Source organism: Topomyia yanbarensis, chromosome 1 (genome assembly GCF_030247195.1).
Source record: "Topomyia yanbarensis strain Yona2022 chromosome 1, ASM3024719v1, whole genome shotgun sequence".
Taxonomy (NCBI): Eukaryota; Metazoa; Arthropoda; class Insecta; order Diptera; family Culicidae; genus Topomyia; species Topomyia yanbarensis.
In genome coordinates, this window is record NC_080670.1 from 193,402,270 (window position 1) to 193,427,013 (window position 24,744).

Here is a 24,744-nt window from a genome sequence, read left to right on the forward strand (position 1 = left end):
ATATGTGAGATTACAGCGGCATAGTTTAATTACCTACGGCGACATCTACATAGTAATGGTGAGAGTTATATTAGTTATTGAGCTATTGAGTTAATGATCATCAATCAAGATGATTAATGGAGTCGGAGGGTAAAAAGAACGATTTGGAAGTTTGTGATAGTAGATTTTACAGATCCACGTAAAATAAGTCTACTTCAACATCATATAGATCGTGATGGGATCAGGAACCATAATTGGTTATCCCGACCAAAAGGATCCCTCAAAAAATAGCCAAGCTTAGTTTGAGGAATCGCTGTTTCGAATAAATGTTGGTTTTGGGACGAGATTAACCTATTAGAACCCCATAACCTCAGAGTATCTTAAACTCTAGAGTCGGAGGAGCCAAACAATATTCAACGTCTTTCTTTTGGATTTCTCTATATACAGAACTACAAAATGCGAACCTTTAGTAGCTGCTTTAAAAGCTTATTGAATATCTTTATTATTTTTGTCTTATATCTGCTACAGTATTTGTTTCAGCTCTTAACCTATATTAAACGCTTTTTATAAATATGTTTCTCAAGGTATCCCCTTGAAATGTAGCTAATGATTCTGTCCATATACCAGAAATGGAAATTTTAAATATATGCTCTCGAACTTATCATAACTTACTGGATGTAATGTGATGCTGCTTCAGCTATCAGATAGCAGATTAGGAGTGCACAATCGCGTGCGCGATCAATTTAATAATAGATCTATGGAACTATAATCTTACGTATTGGTAGGTAGGTAGGCAGACAAAGGAAAGCTATTAACTATTTGATAAAACCTCTGCTTGCCGTAAAAAAGAGAAATTTTTAATTTTTTCTTGGCTGAAAGATGTCTTAATTTCTTATGAAGAAATGTAGCGAACGAAGTCGAGTACTGTTGATATTGTGTCACCCGTATTGTGGTTTTGGGAACGTAAGGCTACTACGACCGAAAACAATTTTGATCGATTTCGAACCCAATTTGAATCGTCTTTCACTCGGACGGAAAGCTAGTACCAAAATAGATTTTTAAACGTTTTGAGGCACCGAATCCACTCTTGCTGTAAGTGTAGCCCCATCATTATTATCATTGTTAAATGATAAAGTAATGTTCAAAAATTATGGTGTGCTCCAGAAAATAAATTTTCTTTTTCGAAAAAAACACAGCTCCATCAAAAACGATTGCGGTAATTGCCTACGTATACTACCCCACGAAACTTCTCAGCGGACTCTCTAATGGCGTTTTCGCTTTTTCTTGGTGCTACACCGGTGTAGTGCAAAGAAAGAGCATAGACTGATTACACCCAAGTTTGAATGAGTGTAGCACCGACTACACCGGTGTAGTGCAGTGTCAAAAACGAATATGCCATAAAATTAATGAGCCGTGTAAACAACACGCTTTGAAATCGCAGTAGCCTTAGCAATATCTAATTTCGAACATGAGATTGTACACAATACCTGACATTTCTGATTGAATTAGGAGAATCTAGATGATGATCGATTTACTATCCAATCCTAACCATACTAACGACATTTGATTTACATTCTAACTCTTAAGTACCCAAGCATGGATGGTTTTGAAAGCAACTCGTTCGAGTATCGAGAGGCTAAACTGAAGAATTAGCGGGGAAAACAACACATAAAACACGACAGAAACATAAAAAAATGTAACAATTTGGCACGTAGGTCTTTTGGTATCGTTTTTTTTTTCTCCGTGAACAAAATAATATATTTGATTTAGCTTATAAATGCTGGTTCGAGATTCCGCGATTGAGATGAAAAAATGTACAAACTTTGACACAAAAAATAAAACCGATAAAGTAAAGCAAACCATAGTATCTAAAACGGCTAGAAGAATATCACTACGGGAGTCCAATCTGTCTAGTGTAGATAAAAGCACTTACTTGTGTCCTCGCGCCAGGCTTCACCCGCCCCTCCGAGCAGAGCTTCTTGGCCCCGTTCCACCCAGCCTATTTACAGTCTTCAAGTGGTGGCTTCTCCGTGTGTCAGCTCGTAACTGGAATAGTAGCTAGTTCACTCCTCGAACTCGGTTTCCTCCTTGGCAGTCATCAGCATCTTCTGACAGAACTGGGTGATCGCTCGGAGAACCTTTTCGAAGGCAACCGGTTTGTTCTTCCACGCAACTCCGATGTAGTAAACGGGAATACCGGCCAGCGTAATGGCAACGCCCATACCGACCTCGTACGGGGCCACGTAACATGGAACGACGATGAGAAAGGCGCAAATTATAACGAACAGCGTCGGAACCCACAGTTGAACCTTGATGGGCCGGTTGATGTCGGGCCGGGTGTAGCGGAAGTACAGCACAGCGCTAACCGACAGCATGATGAAGAACGATTCCACGATGCTGCTGTAGGTGATGAGGACGTACACGTCGCTGATGAATAGGTACAGTAGCGAAAGGATGCACTGAAATGGTTGGATGTATTTAACGATTGTATAAATTCAAAACAGTTTCAGGCTTACCAAAAACACCAGCGATGGCATCGGTGTTAATCGTTTCACGTTGATATGCGAGAGGATTTCGGGCATGTGACCGTTGCGAGCACCGACGAAGCACATCCGCGAGGAGGCCATTATGTGTACGGAGAGACCGCCGAATGCTGCGATGGCTACCAGGATGGGCATCACCAAAGCACCCCAGCCCATGGCTTTTTGGGCGAAAGTCTAAAAATCGGAAACAAAAACGCATATCATCATTTAGCGAGGAACGTCACTCAAGCACGTGATTGACTATAAAACTGACACAGATTGGGACGTAGGCACGTAGCACTAATTATAGGATGGTAATTATCATCTCAAGCACCTGATCAGTGATGATGTTTGCCCTCAAATAAAAAAAAAACGCTTACCACGGCGATAGCATCGGAAGCGAGAATTTGCTGTGGCGTCAACACCGCAATGTAGGCCATGTTGGCCAGTACGTAAACGCTCGTCACCAGCGGAAGTGAGATGTAGATTGCCCGGGGAAGGTTTTTGTACGGATCTTGCAGTTCTTCCGTCATGAAGTTGAGGTAATTCCTGTGAATGATTGAAGTTGAAAAGTGCCCGGAAAACGTTCTTTTACCCGCCAACCTACCATCCAGCGTAGGAGAAAATACCCGAGTAGAACGCAACGGCAATCTTGCCCGGATCCGTTTCGGTGTTTTCGAAGGAATTTTCAAAGTTTTCGGTTCCCCCGAGCGCCATACACACCACACCGACAATGATCACCAGGACCAGCGCTCCCACCTTGGTGAACATGAAAACGTTCTGCATTTTGGTGGTGATTCGAACATCGTAAGCATTGATGTAGGTTAGCAGACAGATGGCGACCGCCGCAAATAACTGCAGCCCGAGCGTAGGAACTGAGCAACCCGCTGCGAACAGGGGCTGAAATACATAACTGGCGACGGTTAGTGCCATGATGGCATTTGTACTCGGGCTGCAAAACAAAGCACGAACAAATTAAACAAATCAACAATTATAAAAGCAAATAATACTCACACAAAAATCACCGTAGCATCCCATAGATACAGAAAAGCGGGAAGGGGACCGTACGCCTCGTAGATATAGGCATAATCTCCGCCCGACTTCGGTATCGCCGTACCCAACTCAGCATAGCAGAGTGCTCCAATCATTGACAGCAGTCCGCAGAGGACCCATATCAGCAGGGAAGCCCCGACGGAACTGACCTCCTGTAGGACGCCTTTCGGAGAAATAAAAATCCCCGAACCGAAGATGATTCCCAAAATGATGGCCACACCCTCCAACAGACCGAGCTCTTTTTTCATGTGAACACGCGGCTGCGGCTGACCCTCAGCAACGGAGCCCGCCGTTGAGTTCGCCTCCAGCGGGGGCAAACTTTCGCTGCCGGGACTAACCAGAACATCCTCCGTGGGCGAATGCAGCTCCAGTGCTGTCGTTCGCTGTTTGAGTACCATTTCAAACGCGTTCGCTATTTGTTTTGTAACCCGCTGGAGCCCCGTACCGGTCGGTCGTTGCGGCTGAGCTGATCGAGCGTACAATTGTGACTGTACTACTGTCGGAGATTTGCGTTCCAGCTGTCGCCGCGCATTGAGCTTACCCTCGCTGCTGCAGTACCAGCTAAACTATTGATGGACAGATGTGCGAGCGGCTGTGGAAGGAGAAGGAAGGGAATAACAGAGAATTATTGTAGAGGTACTTCCAAGTTGATACAAAAGGAAAACAGTTGGCAATGAGAGAAGTCATCCAATGTGCATGGCAAAAAGGGGCTGCGAGAATTACATTTTGCAGATCGATTCTTCAAGGGACGGCAAATGTAGGTACCATGCTCGGTTTAATCGTGCTAATTTTCAATGTTAGCGAATGGGACGGCCTTGATGTACTTCTTAGGTGTAGAGAGAAATCGGATCAGTAATCCGCTTCAGGAGATACATACACGCAAAGGAATTTAGATTGCCTCCACGAGTAAAATAAGAGGAAAAAACAAACTAATGAATTATATCGCTTTTCATTGATTGCATTCCTAGTCGCTAAATGCATTCATGTCGTGTTGCTACGGCGGATTGACACTTAACACGACTCGTTTATATTTTTATTGCATATTTATCATACAGAATGTCCAAACAGAGTTCATCAGTGGTACGGCGAAAAACTATGTACTTTAAAATTAAACTTAACATTTGGCCCTTTCGGGTTACAATAGGGATAACTACCCCAGTTCAATCGCAACGGCGAACCCAAGGGACTGGATGGAACCCGTTGTAACAAAGCAATTGCCCGGCGAACTGGAGCTCGTGCCATCAGAGACGATGCTATGCCATTTGTTTACCGATCCATCTGTCCTTCATGGTTGAATGGTCGCTACCTACGAAGAGACGAGATATTACACGGTATGCTTCTAGGGATGTGCTGTCAGTCTATAGATGAAGATAATGTTAGTAGGTGGCGATTTGCACTGCTAATGATCGGATATTGCGGCTATTTCCTGAAAAATGCTATCTCATAATTGATGGATGTACTTTTTATGGATTAGAGGAAGTGAGGGGACTATAGGTAAAGAGAAAACAGTAATTATTTGGAACAAATATAATCGTGAATAGGAGAATTTGTCGAAAAACCAAATTTCGATTCCTGGGCTAACCGAAACAAGGCACTTGAAAGCTCTTATTTGAACAGATCTCGCATCTGAACGCTGGAAGTTTCATTGAATTCGGCTCTTTAAGGGGTGTCAACTTGTAAAAAACAGTCTTTAAAAAGGACATGTGGGTCAAGTTCAGCCCAAATTTGAATACGTTGCTGTATTTTATGTGGCACGTATTTAGAGGTCAAGGCTCTTACCAAACGATCACAGCATTGCTGAAATACCTCATCGATCGACGACAAACGAAGGAGTATGAATCCGATTAAAACCTCCTACTATATCACGAATAAGGTATGATCAAATCTTTCCTATGACCCGAACGAATATTTTACCTACCAATTTCTATAGATCGATAATTGTTTAGATCTATTCGTCGTCCCCTCACCTTTGAAACGACAACCTCCCTCACCTTGAAGGTTCTGCATCCATCACCGCATGTGATTTTTGGCAGCGCGATACAAAAAACCACCCTCAACCGGTTCGATTGACGATTGACCACCTCTCTCTCGCTCGACCAACAAAGGAGGCGCACATTCGCGCATCTTTGTTGATTTGGCCGAAATTACGTCACGACGAAAACGACAGACTTTTTTTTGGTTTGTTTATATTTATATACCTAGGTTTCGTTCGCTTCGTCGTCGGTACACACCCCCTCGCTGCTGGTACTGCCGTTTATTAATGTAATGCTAATGATCCTTCTTCGACAGTGTTGTTTATTTATGCTCCTTCGACCGGTCGACGTTATTGAAACTTAACGAACGGCATATTCAATGTGGGCCAGGCGCTAGCTGGCTGACTGGTATCGGAATCCACTGACAGGCGGTAGTAGGCCGTGCTTTTACATATTTGTCGTGGATTATAATCAACGTCATCCGTCGGGTGGGAGGGCGGAAAGGTACCGAGTGTCGACAGATTTCGAGAGCTCAACGCTCAATCTCACACGCATGAAATTGATTCAATGCGTTAGAGTATCCTATTTGATTAGAGTGACAAATTGCTAGGGAAACGAGTTCTATTTATTAGCGAGTTGTCGCGAACTGTTTTCTCCGGTGGGTGAGGCGAATTGATTGTTCATATAGGTAGGTGATTAATTGTTTGTTGATTAAATTATAGCCGGCTAAGAATTTGCAGCTGGAGGATATTAATGTTGGGGAGATTTCTGCGTTTCGTATACTGGGACTTTCCATAAAAGCATATCCTAAATGACTCACTGTTTAGTTTGCAGCTAATCAAATGAAACGGCTGTCTTAAATGTTTTTTGTATGTTTTGAGTAAAACCGAACGATTTGCAGATAATGTTTTATCTATTTTTTGAGCTTAATTTTTATGTCTCACCTATTTTGTATCCAATGTATTTTTGACGTAGGACAACGTCTTTGTTTTCGATATGGGAGTGCACTTTGCGAATTCTACAAAAATGGTATGTAACGAAAAGTGGTCTCATTTTAAACGCATATAATTCAGCCATCTCACGATAATTTTTCAGATTTTTTGTTCATATCGCTCCGAAATACTTCAAAGAATTGATCCCAATAGATAAACACGAAGATTTTTGATATCATGGCATTAAAAGTTTAATGTACAACCAAGTCAAAATATCGCGCAAGGCTAGCTCGTTAGAGTGTAAACATTTGACGAGAGCGCGTCATAGAAATCGTCGGCGAAAACAATTACATGAAATTCATATATTGTTTGCTGCTAACGAATGATCGGCACCTGGTAAATCACAAGGAAGCTATGCGGATGTCCAAAACCTTTGCTATGATCAGAAAATTACGGTGGGATATGTTTTCTATGGCATGCATCCAAATTCCCGATTTACGCTAATAATCAAATAGATGCACTGATTATCCACTGTGTCTAGTGTAATTATGGCGTAATTTACGTCAAAAATCAATTGCACACTATTTTTTCCACCGTAAGAGCTCGAATATTGTCAATTAACAACTTTCGAGAAATCCGTTTGTTTATCTCAACGATTTCTCTGACGTCACCAAAAACTGTCAATTCGCGGAATAGCAAGCCTCCTTTCTGTGAGCCGTGATCGCGCATTGAAAGAAGTGGCAGCACTGCCGAACCGCTCGGACGTGTCTTCCTGTTCGTGCAATATTTTCCAAAGTTTTCCAATAGTATATAATGTGTTTGACGGAAAATCGAAGCCAATCATTCACATAGGCATTTTTATTATAGAATTACGTGTTAATCGGTGTGAATAGCGTGAAAATAGAGAGATTTTATGTAGTGATTTTGTCACATTCTGATAACTTTGAATGCATGCGCGTGAATCTAGCCGCCAAAAGTACACTCGCTCGTTCAGCGTAGCGCCATCTATAAATGACTAGTTCATGCAACGATTTCACTGATGATGGAGGGGAATACTTGCACCCTAATTAATTGAGAGCAAGTGAAATTGTTTAATATTATTTTTCAATGTTAGATATTTTATCCAAATAATTTTCTTATAATAAATACGGGCTAAACGAGGTAAGTTCTATCAATTTTGCACTGAAATGTTGTCGTATAAGCTCCTCAAAAATAACCTGCCCTACTAACAAAAACTCCTATTCCTGAAACTTCTATGAAAGTAGTATGGGTTCCCTGCACTTTCGCAAGTAGATGTTGAACTAACATTCCTTCCCTTCCTCGACGATTGTAAGGACGTGGCCAGGTGTACACTGTGATGCTTGTTCCACTATGAAGAAAAAGCGTTAATCCCAAATGTTTTTTTCTTGCGATACGATATGTTGGATATCTTGGTAAATATTAGCTGATCATTGTACAGCCACCCACGATTTGTGCAATCGTATATGCTATGCTATGCTATGCTACCAAGTCAAAATATCGCGCATTTACATACAGAAGATAGCGCTTCCCAAGTCCAGCACGCCGGTTTTGTGTACCTAGCGCGCTACGCTTCTATGAATGACGTCATCATTTAAAGAGCGAATTTGGCCGGACAAACAAGCTCAGTTGCCTGTTGAACGGCAGGCGGAGCAGATCACTGCGCTGTGTGTTTTCACAGCCAGTGTAGCTGAGTTAGAAGTCCGTTACACTGGCTGTGGAGGTACGCTACCCAGTGTCGTCAAAGACGCGACTGAGCTTGTCAGTTCAAACAATATCCTTGTATAAATGATTTGTTGGCGGCTGTATGCGCAACCTGTGTTTTCGTTGCGCAAAGACGAAAACATTCTTAGCAACAACTTTACGCGGATCGATGGAAGCACAACGAAGTTTATTGTTTACGTTCGATCAATTCATTGATTCATTTCCACTTCACGTGATTCATTGCCTTTCAGCCTATCCTATTTTGATTCTACTATTAGTTACAAACTACAAAGCCTGTTTAAAAATGAATACACTGCCACTCGAAAAACCAACCGTTGCAAAAACGCATCCAAGTCCATATATCAAATTGTTTTCGATTCTTGTATATTTATAGTTTCGATATATGAGTAAGACCACTGCATTCGCTACATTTGTATGCGTACTTTAGGAAAGTTACAATATTTGCAAAATATAACTAGAAAGCTTGGTCTATACATGAAATGTGATTAAATGATCTAAAATTTGATTTTTCTTCACCGGTCCTGGTTTTTTTCCACACACAATTGAAAAGCTTTTACAATTTTTAAAAGCTGATCTTGTGCTATTAAGGTTTAATTCCATATATTAGTTCGGTCACGGTTTTTTGTATCTTCGGATTTGATCACATACTACAAATGAAATAATCTGATAACCAAGAAGGTTTGGTTCAATATGTAACATTCGGTGTTGATTGGTTGTGCTTAAACTATACGTAAGAAATATATTTAATTTATTATTACTCTAAATGTACCAAGAAAATAAATATTTTACATTAAGTAGTATAGTCCTACGTCTACAGTTCGTGCAACCACCTTGTAGTTTTTGTTGAAAAAATACGAATTCATTCATTGTTCTTTGTTTCTGTCGTAGCTTCTCTTGCAATTTCTACTTCCTCTCTTCTTTTTCAGTTTATGTTGTTAAGTTTCTTTACTTAGTTCGAAATACTTTATTGCAGTTCAAAAAACGGCTCAAAGTTACATTGAACTTCTGTAAAGTTTGTACAAATTCCCTGCAAACACAATTTGTCTCAGTTTCTTGAAATTTACAAATCCATTGGATTTCCGTACTATTGAGGCAAAATGTACGGACTATCTAGGTGACGTGTAGGTATTTTATTCAAATGATGTCTGACTGATAGTGATAAATAGTCTAACACACTACGGTAGTATTCTCGTTACTAAAAAGATTGTCTTGTAGCTGTCTTTTTCGTCGTATCCATCCAATTCAACAAACCAATCTTATTCCAATCGTTTGCAGAATGGATCCAGTTGATGAGAAGCTTTTCACTCATATGATAGCTCCCCAGTTGTTTCCAGCGAGCCTGTCAATAGTAGACATATTTAAAGGAAATAACAAGCAGCTAGATAACAACGATTGCGCGATAAAAGCACGCGGTAGGGAACCTTTTGACAACCACGCAGGTGGGACTGATATTTATATTTGGTGCGTGGGATGGCAAATAACAAAGTTTAAATATTTGAATAGTGAAGCTAATGCGAAAATACTTTCAACTATGTGACCTTTATATCCTGAAAAGATAAGAAATCCCAGATTTAATTGGCTTGTGCCATATGAGACATCCCGGACAATGTTCTGCATTTTCCCATACGCAGATTTCATGATAGCCCAGGGATAGCAGAAGGTTAGTGCATTGAGCCAAGGGTTGCAGGTTCGAATCTTTCTTCCGGTATGATTTTGTTACATAATTATTTCTGTTTAACTCAATATTTCTGTTTTTTCTGTTGGATTGACGCCAACGTTAGTGTTACATAAGTAACATAAATGAATCGTACAGTCGCAAAAACTGTTGTACAATGTTTTAATATAAAACATGTCTAGGGGAATTGTGGGAAAAACCGACACCCCACAACATTTCCTAGAAATCAAATTTTTATTCATTTCATAATGATACATTATTATTAGTACGTTTATTTAGAGCATTTGAAGAAAAATTGGATTTACGTTAGTACGCCGAATGTCATAAAAATAAACAAAACATACGACAGCAGCGTTCATACTCGTCTGGATGTTAAATTTCGTTGGTAGATTTTAAGGTTTTAACCGAACAAAAGCTTTTCAAATCACCACATTTTTCAGTACCTATTATTATCGGCCTATCCTATGATCAACTAGGTGCATTGAAGACGAGTTTGAGAAATTCAATATTTTTAATCGCTTTTATAAAAAAATGTGCGCTGTTGGGGTAAAACCGACACCCTATGGTTAGGGTAAAACCGGCACGCTGTTAAGGTGGTTGTGTATACTTGCGATTCATTTCAAAATACTGGGGATCTTTGTGACACTTCAATTAGCCTATTAGAACACTATAGTATCAGCAGAAATACACAGAAATACTTTTATTGTGTTTATTTCTTGTAAGTCTCTTTAAAAATCAAAAATTGGAATTTTTGCTTATCTGATTCTATCGAAGCTGTTGCCATTTCTACAAAAAGCTCATCAAACCGAATTTCTAGTGTTCTCTTGGTTTGTCATAGACGAACTTTATCACAATGAGACAATGATCTTATGTATACCCCAATAGATCGTTGATGATCAGAGTCCGAAAAATCAAATCTGAAAAAGATAGTTTTACTAAGAAGTGTGTGTGTCACTTATAAGTGAATGAATCCAATTAGCAGAACGTAGAACGCTTGCAAATCTTCTCTTACGAAATAAAATGACACTGGAGGTTGCAATTATGTGCGCAAGGATTATTTGGAAATACTCATCAATAAATAATCCAATAGTATAAAATACTCTTATTTATAGTACTACGCTTTCGAACTTTCTTCCCCTTACTACATGATGCAATAAAAAGCACATATTTGCATCATACATACTCACACTTTATTATTCACGCCTATATCTCATTTTTAATAAAGATAAAGATTTTAATAAAGTGGAGAGAAAATAAATTAAACGGGGTGTCGATCTTACCCCTATATGGTGTCGGTTTTACCCTCAGTGCCTACAAAAAGTCATTTTGTTTTCCAAGTTTTACAACCAATAATTTTTAATGAAATTAATTTTTTGAAGCGCTGAAAAAATTAAGTCTTGTTAAGAATTTTCTGAAGAAGAATTCTGCATAAAAACTATAATTTAATTGGTTTTGTGGCAACTTAGAAAAATTGTTAAGCTTAAGGTGTCGGTTTTAACCGTAATTCCCCTAAATCAATTTACGGTGTCCACTGACACCAATACCAATTCAGACTGTTAGCCTAAAAGCATATAGAAAATATAGAGCTAGTCTCTTCTACTGACAACCTACAAAGTGCTTAGACCGTTCCTTAAGGCCTATTTACACCCTAGGTGAAAATGAACGTGAACTCGATGCGCACCAAATTGTTTTTTCCAATATCTCACTTATTAGTGCATGGAAATTGATGAAACTGGAACTAAACGATAGTACATTAATATACTTAGCGAATCCATGCACAATTATTCGATATAATTGAATCTATGCAATAATATTCATATTCCCCGATTATTTTAAATATTCCACGGTGAAATATGTCCGCAGTGGATAATTCACTTGTTCACCGGGAGTGTAAACGAGACGATGGGCGGAATTGATGTGGAGTGGTGAATATAAATGTCATCGCTGTTCACGGTGAACGTTCGCCTTCGAATACTAGATTGCATTCTGACAAACTGTAAACTGCCAGGTGAGCGTGAAATAGTTGTTCGCTGATGAAACTATTCACGACGTCGTCCACCGTGAACAATGGAAGGTATTCAACACATGTTCACGTTCATTTTCACCGAGAGTCTAAATTGTGCTTTACTCCGAAACTTAAATCGTTTTTCACCACGTCTGCCTTTCCACTTGGTGTAGCCGTATGTTAAAGTTAGAACCCAAAAAATGAATTAATTGTAGGGAGAACTGGGCCAATTAACGGGTTATGACCTACAGCACTGAACCGTTTCAACCGAAAAAAAAACTTTTGGGTTCTCAAAGGCCCCCCCTCTTATATTGTGACAAATGCCAAGGTAAGCTCAGATGCCAAATTTCACATTATTTGGACAATTTTAGACCCCCGCCCACTTCGCTTGATTTTTTTTTTTTTTTTGATTTGTACTATGGGAAAATATGGAGGAAAAATACATTAAATGCTATAACTTTTGAAGTAGCAATCAGAAAATTACAATTTATACCTCTTTTGAAAGAAAATAATCTTAGTATTTGAATGGAGATATTTTTGTTTTTAGGAAAATAGGGAAAAATGGGGTACTGGGACATTTTGGCCCCAAAATTCCATATTTTTAATGATTTTTCTGCTCCATGATGCAATTCATACATATTTTGTAGTTTTTCTAATGTGGAAAAATCTCAGAAATCGAACGGAACCCTTTTGACCTTAGTCCGAATACGAGAAGTTGGGGTTATAGGGTTTTTTGTCATTCATATTAAATTTTATCATTTTCTCATGCATATATCTCCATTATTCTTCAATTAATTTTCATGAAATGTAACTTGTTGAACGTGTAAAATTCTGAGGAATAAAACAAAATAAAAACGTTAGAGGTAAAATTCAGAAACATTAACATTTTGATATTTACTCTACAAATCTCATTTTTTTCATTGTCCTAATACCTTAACTACCCCTATTTTTCCAGAAATGAAACTTTTCTCATGTGATCCCTAAGCACATTTTACACTAAAAGTAGTAAATTAAATAAGAATTTTGTTGTTAAATGGAGTTAATATGTGCGATTTTATGATAATTTTATGTGAAATCGACACTATATGTCAGATAATTTGATATTCCTGAATTTTACCGGTAACGAATCTATTTTTGTTATAATCCTAAGGATTTTCCACGTTCAACAAGCCCTCTCGCAGGTTGATGGGATTGACGGTATTGTAAACATCATAAAGCCACAATAGATTCAATAGAGTTATCTAAATATAAGGACCTTCGCTCTTTTTAGTTTTTATTTGCACCAAGTTCTACTCCTAGAGGTTAATTAGTTCTCATGTTAATAATCCACCAAACATTATGACTACTGAGGATTTGATTTATATAAGAAGCCCGCTTCAAGATGTTGATTACAATACGCCTCGATAGTAGTGTGTCGAGGAGGCCGGGAGGGCTGATGAGCCTTTTATCTGTTCTATACCTTTCCTCTATTTACCAGCTCATAACCAACAATCAACCAGTAACAAATAGATAATTGAGAAAGGATGTGCTATGTATGGTGATTGGCTATTCAAGTATTAGTAGTGTTTGAAGTACTAATGTATGTCTCATGTGATGATCATAACTTCAGCTATATCTTGTACCTATCTAATCTATTACGTCTCTCATATATTGTCTTTTATTTCTTCTTTTCGAGTCCTACACTGCCATTCTACACCCGTCTTCAGCTGGGTCAACAAAGATGGTGATAGTGAACGTCTTAACACTCACACATTCTCAAACGCGGTCTCAGCGGGAATCGGGATCGTCCGGAAGTCTCTATCCTCGGTAGAAACAATCTAGGTCCTTGTTAATCAATAAAAAAAATAATAATAAAATTGAAAAATAACTCCCATATCCACTAGACAAAACGTTCCATGGCGACATGACCGGAAACTCTAGTGATATGGGGTAACTCTCTCCCTGTCAGAATGTGATCCGTACACCGAAAACTAAAGATCAGAATGACGGTCCGCGAATATATGAAGCGCCGCAGGGTTTCAAAATCAAATTTATACACGCGAAGTCACATACACGCGAGCACACGCGACAAACACGTCAACATACGAACGCTTAAGCCCTTCGCGATCATCTACGCACACCTATGTCCGAGATCGCGTAAACTTGATAACACTCCGGCAATTGTGTGAACGTTTTAGTACTTACGACGTTACAAACGCGGTCTCAAACGCGAACCCGCAAACGCGCGCGATCATGAATCGGTCACGTCCGGAAATCTTTAGCCTTCATTCTAGCAATTTAGGTCCATACATTCAGTTGGACCAACCAAAAAAAAATAAAAAATAAAAAAAAATAAAGCTCATATCCACTAGACCACGCGTTCTACGGCGACATGAATGGGAATTCTAATGATATGTAAGAACCCACTTTCTTCTGGAATCTGAACCGCACATAAAAAATTAAGTATCAGATTCACGGTCCGCGCGCGATCATTCTAGAACACACGCGAATACGCGAAAGGCACACGGGTATGAAATAGAATTTATACACGCGAAGTTCATACACGTTAGCACACGCGACATACAAACGCGATCGAGCACGTTAACGTACAAATGTTCGAGCCCTTCGCGATGATACACGCGATCGCGAGTCCCTACGCCCGCACATGCCCGAACCGTACAATGAATATCACATTCAGAATCACGGCCCGCTACAATTGGCCTATTGCAGTGTTTTATTGGGCGACATTGCCTGTCTCGTCTGCAAATTGTAGTATGTGATTCTGACGGGGAGCCCTTCCGAGAACCTAGCTCTACAGCTCCAGTAGGACATCTCTCGAAAAAAAAAATCCTAAGGATTTTCCACGTTCAACAAGGTATAGTTTATGACAATGGAGTGAAGAATAATAGAGATATATGCACAAGAAAATGATGAGGTTTAATATGAATGACAAAAGGCCATTTAACCCCAACTTCTCGTATTCGGACAAAGGTCCAAAAGGCTCCGATCGATTTTCGAGATTTTTTCACATTAGAAAAACTACAAAATATGTATGATTTGCATCACGGAGCAGAAAAATCAATTAAAATATGGGATTTTGGGGCCAAAATGACCCAGTACCCCACTTTCTCCTATTTTCTTAGAAACAAAAATATCTCTATTCAAATACTAAGATTATTTCCTGTCAAAAGAGGTATACATTGTAATTTTCTGATTGCTACTTCAAAAGTTATAGCATTTAATGTATTTTTCCTCCATATTTTTCCATAGTACCAATTTAAAAAAATTTCAAGCGATGTGGGCGGGGGTCTAAAATTGTTCAAATGATGTGAAATTTGGCATCTGAGCTTACTTTGACATTTGTCACAATATGAGAGGGGGGGGGCCTTCGAGAATTAAACAAAAATTTTGCGATGCCCTAATGCTGATTAAGCTAATAAAATGATATTTTTTGTGTCAAGTGTTAGCGTCGACATTTTACTTAGGGATCATCCATAAATGAAGTAGCATTATATGGGGGAGGGGGAGTTTTGTATTTTGTGATGATGTGTGACCACAGAGGGTAGGGGGTCCTATCATACTACGTAGCTTTTTTAAAGGGGAATAAAGCTTTTTTAAAGGGGAATAACTAACATCGTTTTTCTTTTTTTTTTAATTTTATGGTGACAAGGGGGGGGTAGAATTACCGCCAAGCTACGTAATTACCGGGATATTTAGAGGTTTGTGACGAAATGCTACGATGGGGGAGGGGTGTGTTAAAAATCACACAAAAAATGCTAAGTCATTTATGGATCGTCCCTTATCAGGTTCTTGACAGTGCATTTCTCGACAAACATACGATTACGGTGTAAAAGCCAACTGTCAAAATTTCTTTTTAAAGGGAAATTCCGGACAAATCGTTACTGGCCGAACACAGCTCACTGCACTAAATGGAAGAGAAAACTTTTCTCTTTTGTTTAGGACCAACATTTGTTATTGGCAAGTGGTAGTTTGTCCGGATTTTTCGTTCAAAGCGAATTTTGACAGCTGGCTTTTACGCCGTAATCATATGTTTGTTGAAATTTGTATACAGGGTGTTTGGTTCATGGTTAAGAATCTCTCGAGGGGTAATTGACTGTCATATCTGGAGAAAAAAATCGTTCTACACATACCATCAAATCTCAACCGTTACTGAGTTATTGAACTTTGTTAAAAATTTAGTTATCTTAAAATACCTCTAACTCAAAAAGTATACTTTGTATTTCAAATCGTTTGGGTCCATTGGATAGGTGAGAAAATTTCCCACTGAATGGTGTCCTCAGATGTCTCAGCTAATGAGGTTAAGTAACCTTTTCAAAGTAAGTAATTTAAAATTTAACAATTTTGATTTATTTCTCGAAAATTTTAATAGTTAACATCATCATTTTAATAATTCAGATTGTTAGTCTTCAAGAGCTGCATAATTCGTTCTTTGACATGATACACTTATCTTTTCTTGTTTTCATGTGTTTGGGTTATTGAACTTGAATATTTTTATCTCATTTTCACTAATACTAGCTCTAATTGAAAAAAGTATGGCATTTATTGTATCTTTTCTTCTTTTCATTCGAAAGCCAGGAAAATTTTGCAGAGAAAAATGTATTAATACCTTTCAGATAAGTGAATTTAGCATTCTTTTAGAAGTACATAAGTTTAAAGTTAGTGTTATTAGCATTTTCGTTATTTCCTTAAAATAGTATTAACTATTAAACTATTATTATCATGGAATTAATGCATCTCAGCAAGTTCTACAATGCTTTCTTTGACTCCAATCAATTATTTCTTTTTGTTTCGACGCAAAAACGTTGCTATCACATCGTTTCATATGCAAAAACAACGAATTCGAACACATTACATTTGTGGTGAGATCATGCTGTGTTAACTATCAAATTGCAACGAAATGAAAAGCGATAGGGATAAAGTTTCAAATAACAAGTTATAGAGAATTTTAGGAGACACCAAATGAACAATAGTTACGATTAATTTAGTTGATTAATAATTAGAATAATTACAAAACTCTCCAAAAACGCTAATTTTAAGTTATTTTACTAGTAAAAAGTCATTTAGTACACTTAACTAAGAGATATTTGTACATACAACGAAAGAAAATTTGCTTAGCTTTCCAATGAAACCTTGGAAATAATGATATAAACCATATTTTGTAGATTAGAGAGTTTTAAGTACTTGCAAGTCGATTACAGGGAAAGTTTAGTAATGAAATTACAAAGAAACGAAAAGTCGTCGTAGAAACGAATTAATCGTCCCAAAACCCAACTTTTGAATAATATATATTGCTATTATTATAATTTATTATTTTAAGAAAATCAACAAAAACGGCATCAAAAACATTAATTTTTAACTACTTTACAGCTAAAAGGTAGTTGAAACTAATTAACTGAAAAATATGAGGACACCATTCAATAGGAAATTTTCTCACCTTTCCAATGGAACTAAAAGATTTAAAATACAAAGTATACCTTACGAGTTAGAGATATTTTAAGATAAATAAGCCTATTACACAAAAAGTTCAATAGATCTGTAATGGTTGAAATTTGATGGTATATGTAAAACGATTTTTTCTCCAAATATGATAGTCAATCACCCCTCGAAAGGTTCTTAATCATGAACCAACCACCCTGTATACGTGTCAAGTGTAATAGGAATTAAATAGACATTTCCACAATTATATTGAACATAATCAGCTATTCAAGCATAGTTTGGATAGTTGAGAAAGGCACAATTGTACCACTAGGTGGATTAAAACGGATCTTCTAGAATGTGTTGATGGAAAATCATCAATATAGGAGTCATATGAAAGGTGGTGGTCAGTAGATGACGAAAATTGATGATTGACGCCATTTTGAAAATCAAGATAGTGGGTTCCAGTTACCACAAAGTACTGAAACCCATAATTAATATGGGTATCATTTGAAAGATGGTGTTCTAGAGATGACGAAAATCGATCATTTGGAACATTTTAATGTCCCAAATTGCAGTTCCTGGTTGCCACAAAATAGCGAAATCCATAATCAATATTGGTGTCGATTGAAAGGTGATGGTCAGTAGGCGATGAAAATCGCACGTTTTGGCCTTCCAGATATTGTAACAGTTAGCGGTCCTACCTCTGAGAAGGTTTTGTTCCTGGAACACCGGGGGATTACAGTTTTTTGAAATTCCACCCTATAATCACCCAGAACGAGATCTTTGAATATCGAAGAACGATTTAGTTTTTTGAAAAACAATACATTACCGAAATAGTTTTTTTTTGGGACGGAAAGAGCGTTTCCTTCAGGAAAAATACTTTTTTGAACTAAAGCGGGAATCAATGATGTAATTATGTTTACAGGCTCGAATATGGGCACTGATAAAGTACGATTCACACGATACATCAAGCTTCTGTCACCGGTACGGAACATCAACTGATCGTCAAGCAAGATTAGTTACATGCAGATAAATGGAAGCATTCACACACAACATCAACGGCACGGAACGTTTTGGGGTACGGCACGTGTGAACGGGCACAAGAGAAAAGTATTAAACTTATCCTGACGGAACGGTGACGTTCCGTTGACGTTGACGGAAGCTGATGTATCGTCTGAATCGTCCTTAATTCGGTAAAATATTTTTACACTGGCAAAAATAGGTGACAAACCAATTCAATATCAATTCTTCAAAAGGGCTAATGAGATTTTTGTAAACAAACTTGTTTCGCTCATTATTCCGCTATCGAGTTGAATTTTATGAAAGATACATATGAATCAACATCTTTACTCTTGGTAGAATCAATTTCAAAGGTCTTCTGTGTTGAAATTATAACAAATTAAGAGAAATCAGCAAAACAAAAGTTTGTTTACAAATCTTATTAGCCCTATTCAAATGTTGATATGGAATTGATTCTCGAACTCAAACATCGTTAAATTCGCTTGAAAAGGTCTCGCCCAAACAAAGTCGAAAAGGGTAAATTTCCCGAGTCGAAAGCTCTATAGTAGAGAGCTTGATACATAGTTGGATGAAATAGAAAATGACAGTTAGTAACGTTGTGGACAGGTTTTATGATCCAGATTTGTGATATATTGTGATGTATTCACTTCGCATTTTCTTTCCGAACATTACGTAATTGGTTATGAACTGAAGATTGATGTTTGGTGTGTTTAGGTAAATTGAGATGTACCTTATAACTAGCTAACAATTTAGGTAAACCATGTGGATAGCTGTCATTCCGTAATGCAAAATGGTGGATTTGTTGTGTTTCATCATCGTCTCTGAACACCTTGACTGATTAATATCTAAACCTGTGGGACGATTTGATCAAAGTTGGATTGAAATAGGGTGGACTACGGTATGTCAGTGACTCAGGAAAGATCTACAATGTTTCAAAGCAATGAAACGAAAATTGATCAATTCATATATCAACAAATGTAATCAATTATAAGCACACTGTCGGAACAGAAATCGAATGACAGCTGATGGCGCATCATACAATAACCCCGCTGAGCTCAAAATAATTGATTTAATATGTATTCAGTCCTCATCTATCAGTGTTGACTTTTCTTCAATCACTAATCAGCCGACTCCAGTTTGCTGCTGGTAGCGTTCTGTTTTCGATCTGCCCAAATGAATGCTCATGTATGGACGTTTTTTTTTGGTATGTTCACCAAAGTGTTTTGCTACTACCATCATCCCCGTTCATTCGTTCGTTGCATTAATTGCTATACTGGACACATTTGACCTCTGGTGTCAAGTGTTCTTAATTGTTGTCTTTAGTCACAGACAAATAAATGTACTACTTTCTGCTTTCAATAAGTATTAAGTATGTTATATTTCTTCCTAAGGAGAAAATTGAATTCGAACCACTGTATCAAGAGCCCAAATCTAACTTGAATAAGTTAAAAGATTTACGTTTCGATTTCGGTTCATCAGATCAGAATCTGGCACTGACTTAGTGTCATGCTGGACTTCAGAACAATTTTTAATAACCAAACTGAACTTCTCTGCCTATAATCACAGGTCAGTCCTAGGGATCACTGTAGAAATGTATAACAAATTTGCATAAAATTAGAAAAAATGCCTTTAATTTCCATTTTTGCATCAACTTTGCACTCCCTCGCAGAAAATTTTGTTTAACAAACGTCCTACGCTGATTCACTTTGTTCGACGTTTTGTTGAATGTAGGGCTGATTTTTTGTAGGGTTTTGACATCTTACACGCAACGCAAAATACATTACGAATTTCTATTTTGATGGAAAGAAATGCATTTAATTTAGCTGATTTTTAAAAATGCATCACAGGTGATCTGCCCCTAGGGTCAGTCCCATGTAGATAGGGAATTCCAAACAACCCGGGACTGATTTTCGATTATAGGCAGTTCTGCACTAGTAAGACATTGCAAGCGAGCAGCTGCTTGGTTGTGAACACAGGATGTGTTTCAAATTTATTCAATGACCGATTCCGATAAAATGAAACCGAAAAGAAAATCCCTCAAACATAGTTATTGGGTTTGTTTCGGCACCAAGAGTAACATGGCAATTAGTAAACAGGGAGATTAGTCGGTGGTTAGAACTAACGATGCTGAAGCACTGAATAATGACTCGTTTGTTTGCCATTTATCCGTCAGTGTCATTCTAATGGAGCACGAGACACGACGTCCATTGACAGGCCTCGTGCTCAATTGGAATGACTGACATACAAATGATAAACAAACTATTAGGGGCCCTTACACGCGCAATAAAAGTGTCATTACTAAGTAGTGTCATTACTAGAATTGTATGGGAATTCCGTCATTACTCACCTTACACGATCACTAAAAGTGACATTACTGCTCAGTAATGACATTACTAGCGCCTCGTGTAAGGGGCCCTATTGAGAAGGTGAGTCTTTATACCAAAGATTCAGCATCCATTCAAATCGGTCGACGGAAAGATTTAAACCGACTAAATCGGTTGATTAGTCTGGATATCAACAATCTTCTAATCGTATAATTTTACATATTTATTTGCTCTAAACGGGAGTACAGCAGCATGTTCGTTGAATTTGTTTATTTTTGGAAGGTTTTTAGTGGTGAGTAGGGAGGGGATTGTTCATCATCTCCTCCTCCGACTTAACAATGTTGGCTTCTAACAATGCTCGATTTCTATTCAATTGTGTGATCGAATCACCACCGGATTGCGTGAGTTCGGAGCATGACGGAATATTTTTCGTGGATTCGGAGTGCTTCTTTGCTGCTCTACGCCGTTGGGAGTATACGCGGTTTTTGATCTAGGTCACCATTAAGGTGAATATTTTATCAGCCGTATGTGTGATGTTATCTACGAAAAAAAATTATTAGGAAATATTTGTTTGTTTACATAACCTACTTATTATTATATAGCTGACAAAATTTAGGTGTCGTATTTCATCGGTTGTATGAAAGTCAGATGCCATTTCGGTCGCTTTTATGGCCCGCAGCCATTCCTGTTTCGAGCAATTCCCCAAGAACATATACAATTTCGGCCTTGAATTATGCCGTTTGTTATACATTCAAAAGTTTTCGATGCTTTTAAGTGGAAAGGTTCATTTCGCCAGTATAGTCGAATTGTCGAATTTTCCAAACTGGTCTCTCACATCTTGTAGTTCGCTACGACACATAATAAGAGGTCCCGAACTGTTGGTTGATGAACTACGACGTCCCTGTTTTGCTGCTCAACTAAAAGGACTTGAAGGTAGTATAAGTGCAATGGTTCTATTTATTGCCAGTGCTTGCAGAAAAACTACGCGCTCTGACGGCTGGTTGAGGCACACTGGCGCGATGAAGGAAAACGAGTATTGTTATTATGACTGAAGTTAGTTCTCTATAACTAACGAATATTCTCTTCCTCCTTGATATTGTTCAACCACCTTTACAATATGTCTACAAATCTTTCCCTTATCCAAAAGAACTGTGTTGGATTAATGTAGATAATGAATAGAATAATCTTTAATTTGGAAAAATTGTGCCAGTTTTTCATATGTATTGGTAGCGGGTGTCCTTACGAGTACACTCATATCATTCTTAAACCTTAATTATTCTTTTATGATTTTTAAATTTAAAAAAAACCAAATTAAACTCAACCAGCAAACTGACAGTTGTCCTACTAAATGACGTATCTGCAAATATCTCGTTCGCCTCATTGTTAACCGGGACAGCACCCCACACAGCATGATCTGGTACTTTGTCAATCCGCTAGCAACCTGCCATCCCAAGTTTCATCTGCAAACTATGGTAGATCTGATAAGGCAACCTATAGGGTCGTGCAAGTCGCATGGGTTTGGATGTATTATTGTCCTAAAAGGAAACAAACTAAAAAATGTTTTTTTCAATAGTTTCGGGCCAAAAAATTGAAAAAGGACTGAGATATTAACTCACGGTACTAATCTGCATCAGAATATGCCTTAACCCGCACACCCCTAAAGATCCCTATTGGGTCCCATTGCAGGGAAAGTTCTAAAACACCCTGTCGGTAGCGTGGAGGAATGCACTATACGTTCTTGACTACACCGCCACGAAGCACGTTTGTCGGAACTGCAATCAAACTGGTTGTTATGGAAACCTGTACCGGCAAAATAGCGAAGGCGACGTCACAGTTAGTATCGATGGTTACCTCGAGAATTTGATCTACGTGTTATGTCTGTTTTCTCTGTTTCTGTGCTGATATATATGTAGAACCCTCCGGCTCACGAACCGGTGCCGATTAATTACCAAGCAACTGACTGAATGACGGGAAGCGTTTGCTGGATCGGCTATCAGCGGAAACTTTTGATGAAATAAAAGCATGATAGATGCGTTAAAATTAACCTCTGTTACCGAGTGAATCGCCACGGTATTTATTACATAAACCTATTGGTGGAAACCCCAGCTGGCCGAATGGGACAGATAAGACACTGTTTATTTGCAATTGGAAATTTACTGGACCATCCTAATAATTATTTTTTACGAGAATGAACTGCTTTAATCGACAGATAAGAAGTCTTTTGTTTATATTTGATTCACGTGCTTACCGATTATAAGGCGGCACGCATTGATGGCTCGCGGAACGGTGATAAATTGACCGTGACCGAGCCCACATTCTGTTTTCACTTATACTCTAGTTTCTAGCTGTTGATTACAGTGCGTGCCATCAAGCAGCAGTATCTACCACAACGGTAAACAGTTTGTTAGACCTTATTCTGTAGCTTGCCTCCGAATACCAACCCTTTGAGCCGGACATAGATTCGCAAACTAGTCATTACGACTAAGTTCATGGAGCAACTTAAGCAAACGAGAAATGAAATAACGTCTCGAACAGATGCAATCAAATTGAATTCATTACTTTCAGTTTCAGCCTTCGTTCTCGAACCACCCCGAGCCACTCGAAACAGGTTGAAACCGGCGGGTCATTTGTGCCGGCGATTTTCTTATATTAAACAATCAATAATCTTGGCGACTATGAGTAACACCGCAGCACAAATACGCAGTTTTTTCTCTTTATGTGAACATTTACGTAAAAATCGATACCCTTGATATTTTATGAATGAGCTAAAATTGTGTTTCAAATTAAATAGATGCGCAGACTTCGAAATGCATCAACAACAGACATGTTTACCGCGACTGGCCAGTTTTGACCGGTTTCATTTGATGCAATTGGAAAGACGCCGGTCGTTGGTGACGTGGGATTATTAATAGAACATTTTTGACACGCCATGTAAGCCAAACGGTTACAACAAAGAGCGCTGATTTCCTTCCCCAGACACACATACAGAAAATGAGACGGCATTTTTCGTGTATCTAAAACGGAAAATATTATTGTCAGCAACGGCGCATTTACGATGAAGAAACTCTAGAACGCACATTCCTTATTCAAGATAAGCAAACGAGCATGTTTTGATAAAAACAAACTTAAAACTGATGCCAGAAATAAACCATGTTTGCTAAACATGCTACAATTAAAACTCAAAATTTATCTCCCGTGTCATCCTCAACTGATAACCGACGAGATAAGAATTCGCATGGCAAAAGTATCACTCCACCCAGTCAACCATCACCCACCCAACCGTCCTGTGATGCTACAAGAACGTGTTGCATACGCGAAACGTGTTTGTTCTATAGAAATTGTTGCAACAGCGATGCAACATAAATCATTGCAAAGCGAACCGACCAACGCAACAGCTGCAATTCTCTCCCAAACAAGTGCAACCGGAACGAAAAAGGACTCCGGAAAGAAAATGACGGTTTTTCCAATTGGATTTTGCCGACCGCGAAGATTCTGATGCAATGCTGCTGAACCGTTTTAAAGCAGTTTATTTTTGTTTTTTTGTTCAACATCGACGCACTGCAACGATCTCTAGGCATGGTGACCTAAAACCCGCAGTTCGTCTCTGCGCTTGTTGATTTCAAAAGAGATGACAGGAGCATATTCTTCCCGACTATGAGTTTGAGGTTATGTTGCGTCGGGGAAAAGTTTATTGCCAAGGGGAAAAACTCACCTTCTTTGTACGATTTTTCCGGGGGCGTCGATTCTGTTGCACTTTTCACAATCGGCTACAATTTGCCCAAAACCATCACTATTATGTTAAGAACGAATAAAACTTTCACCCTACGGTGGTGGTTCTTTTCACTGCACTTACTTTTGTCTGTACATATACCGGAGCGCCACGAATTAGTATACACACGTTTCCTTGCACGCGAGAACAGCTGGGCCGAGAATCGTGCTATCTCACCGCGACAGTCGCGAATAAAATAAACTCGCTGTTTAGTTTCGAGTTGAATGGAACCTCGGCTCGGCGGTGGTACGGCAGCCGTTATTCTATTTTCCTACGAGAAGACGTTACAATTTTCGCGTTCTGTTTTTGTGTCCTCCTTTTTCCGCTCTCG

At 38.6% G+C, this 24,744-nt stretch overlaps 1 protein-coding gene across 1 annotated transcript; it reads right to left on the bottom strand.

Annotated features, from left to right (window-relative positions):
* Positions 1 to 444: 444 nt before the first annotated feature.
* On the bottom strand, positions 445 to 24,744 carry LOC131685695 (Y+L amino acid transporter 2). Its single transcript, XM_058969587.1, has 6 exons — positions 24,357 to 24,744; positions 3,516 to 4,146; positions 3,109 to 3,453; positions 2,882 to 3,050; positions 2,496 to 2,696; positions 445 to 2,438 (listed from the first exon to the last, which is right to left on the bottom strand). Exons 2-6 carry the CDS (start codon positions 3,950 to 3,952, stop codon positions 2,043 to 2,045), a joined length of 1,548 nt encoding a protein of 515 aa, XP_058825570.1. The 5' UTR covers positions 3,953 to 4,146; positions 24,357 to 24,744; the 3' UTR covers positions 445 to 2,042.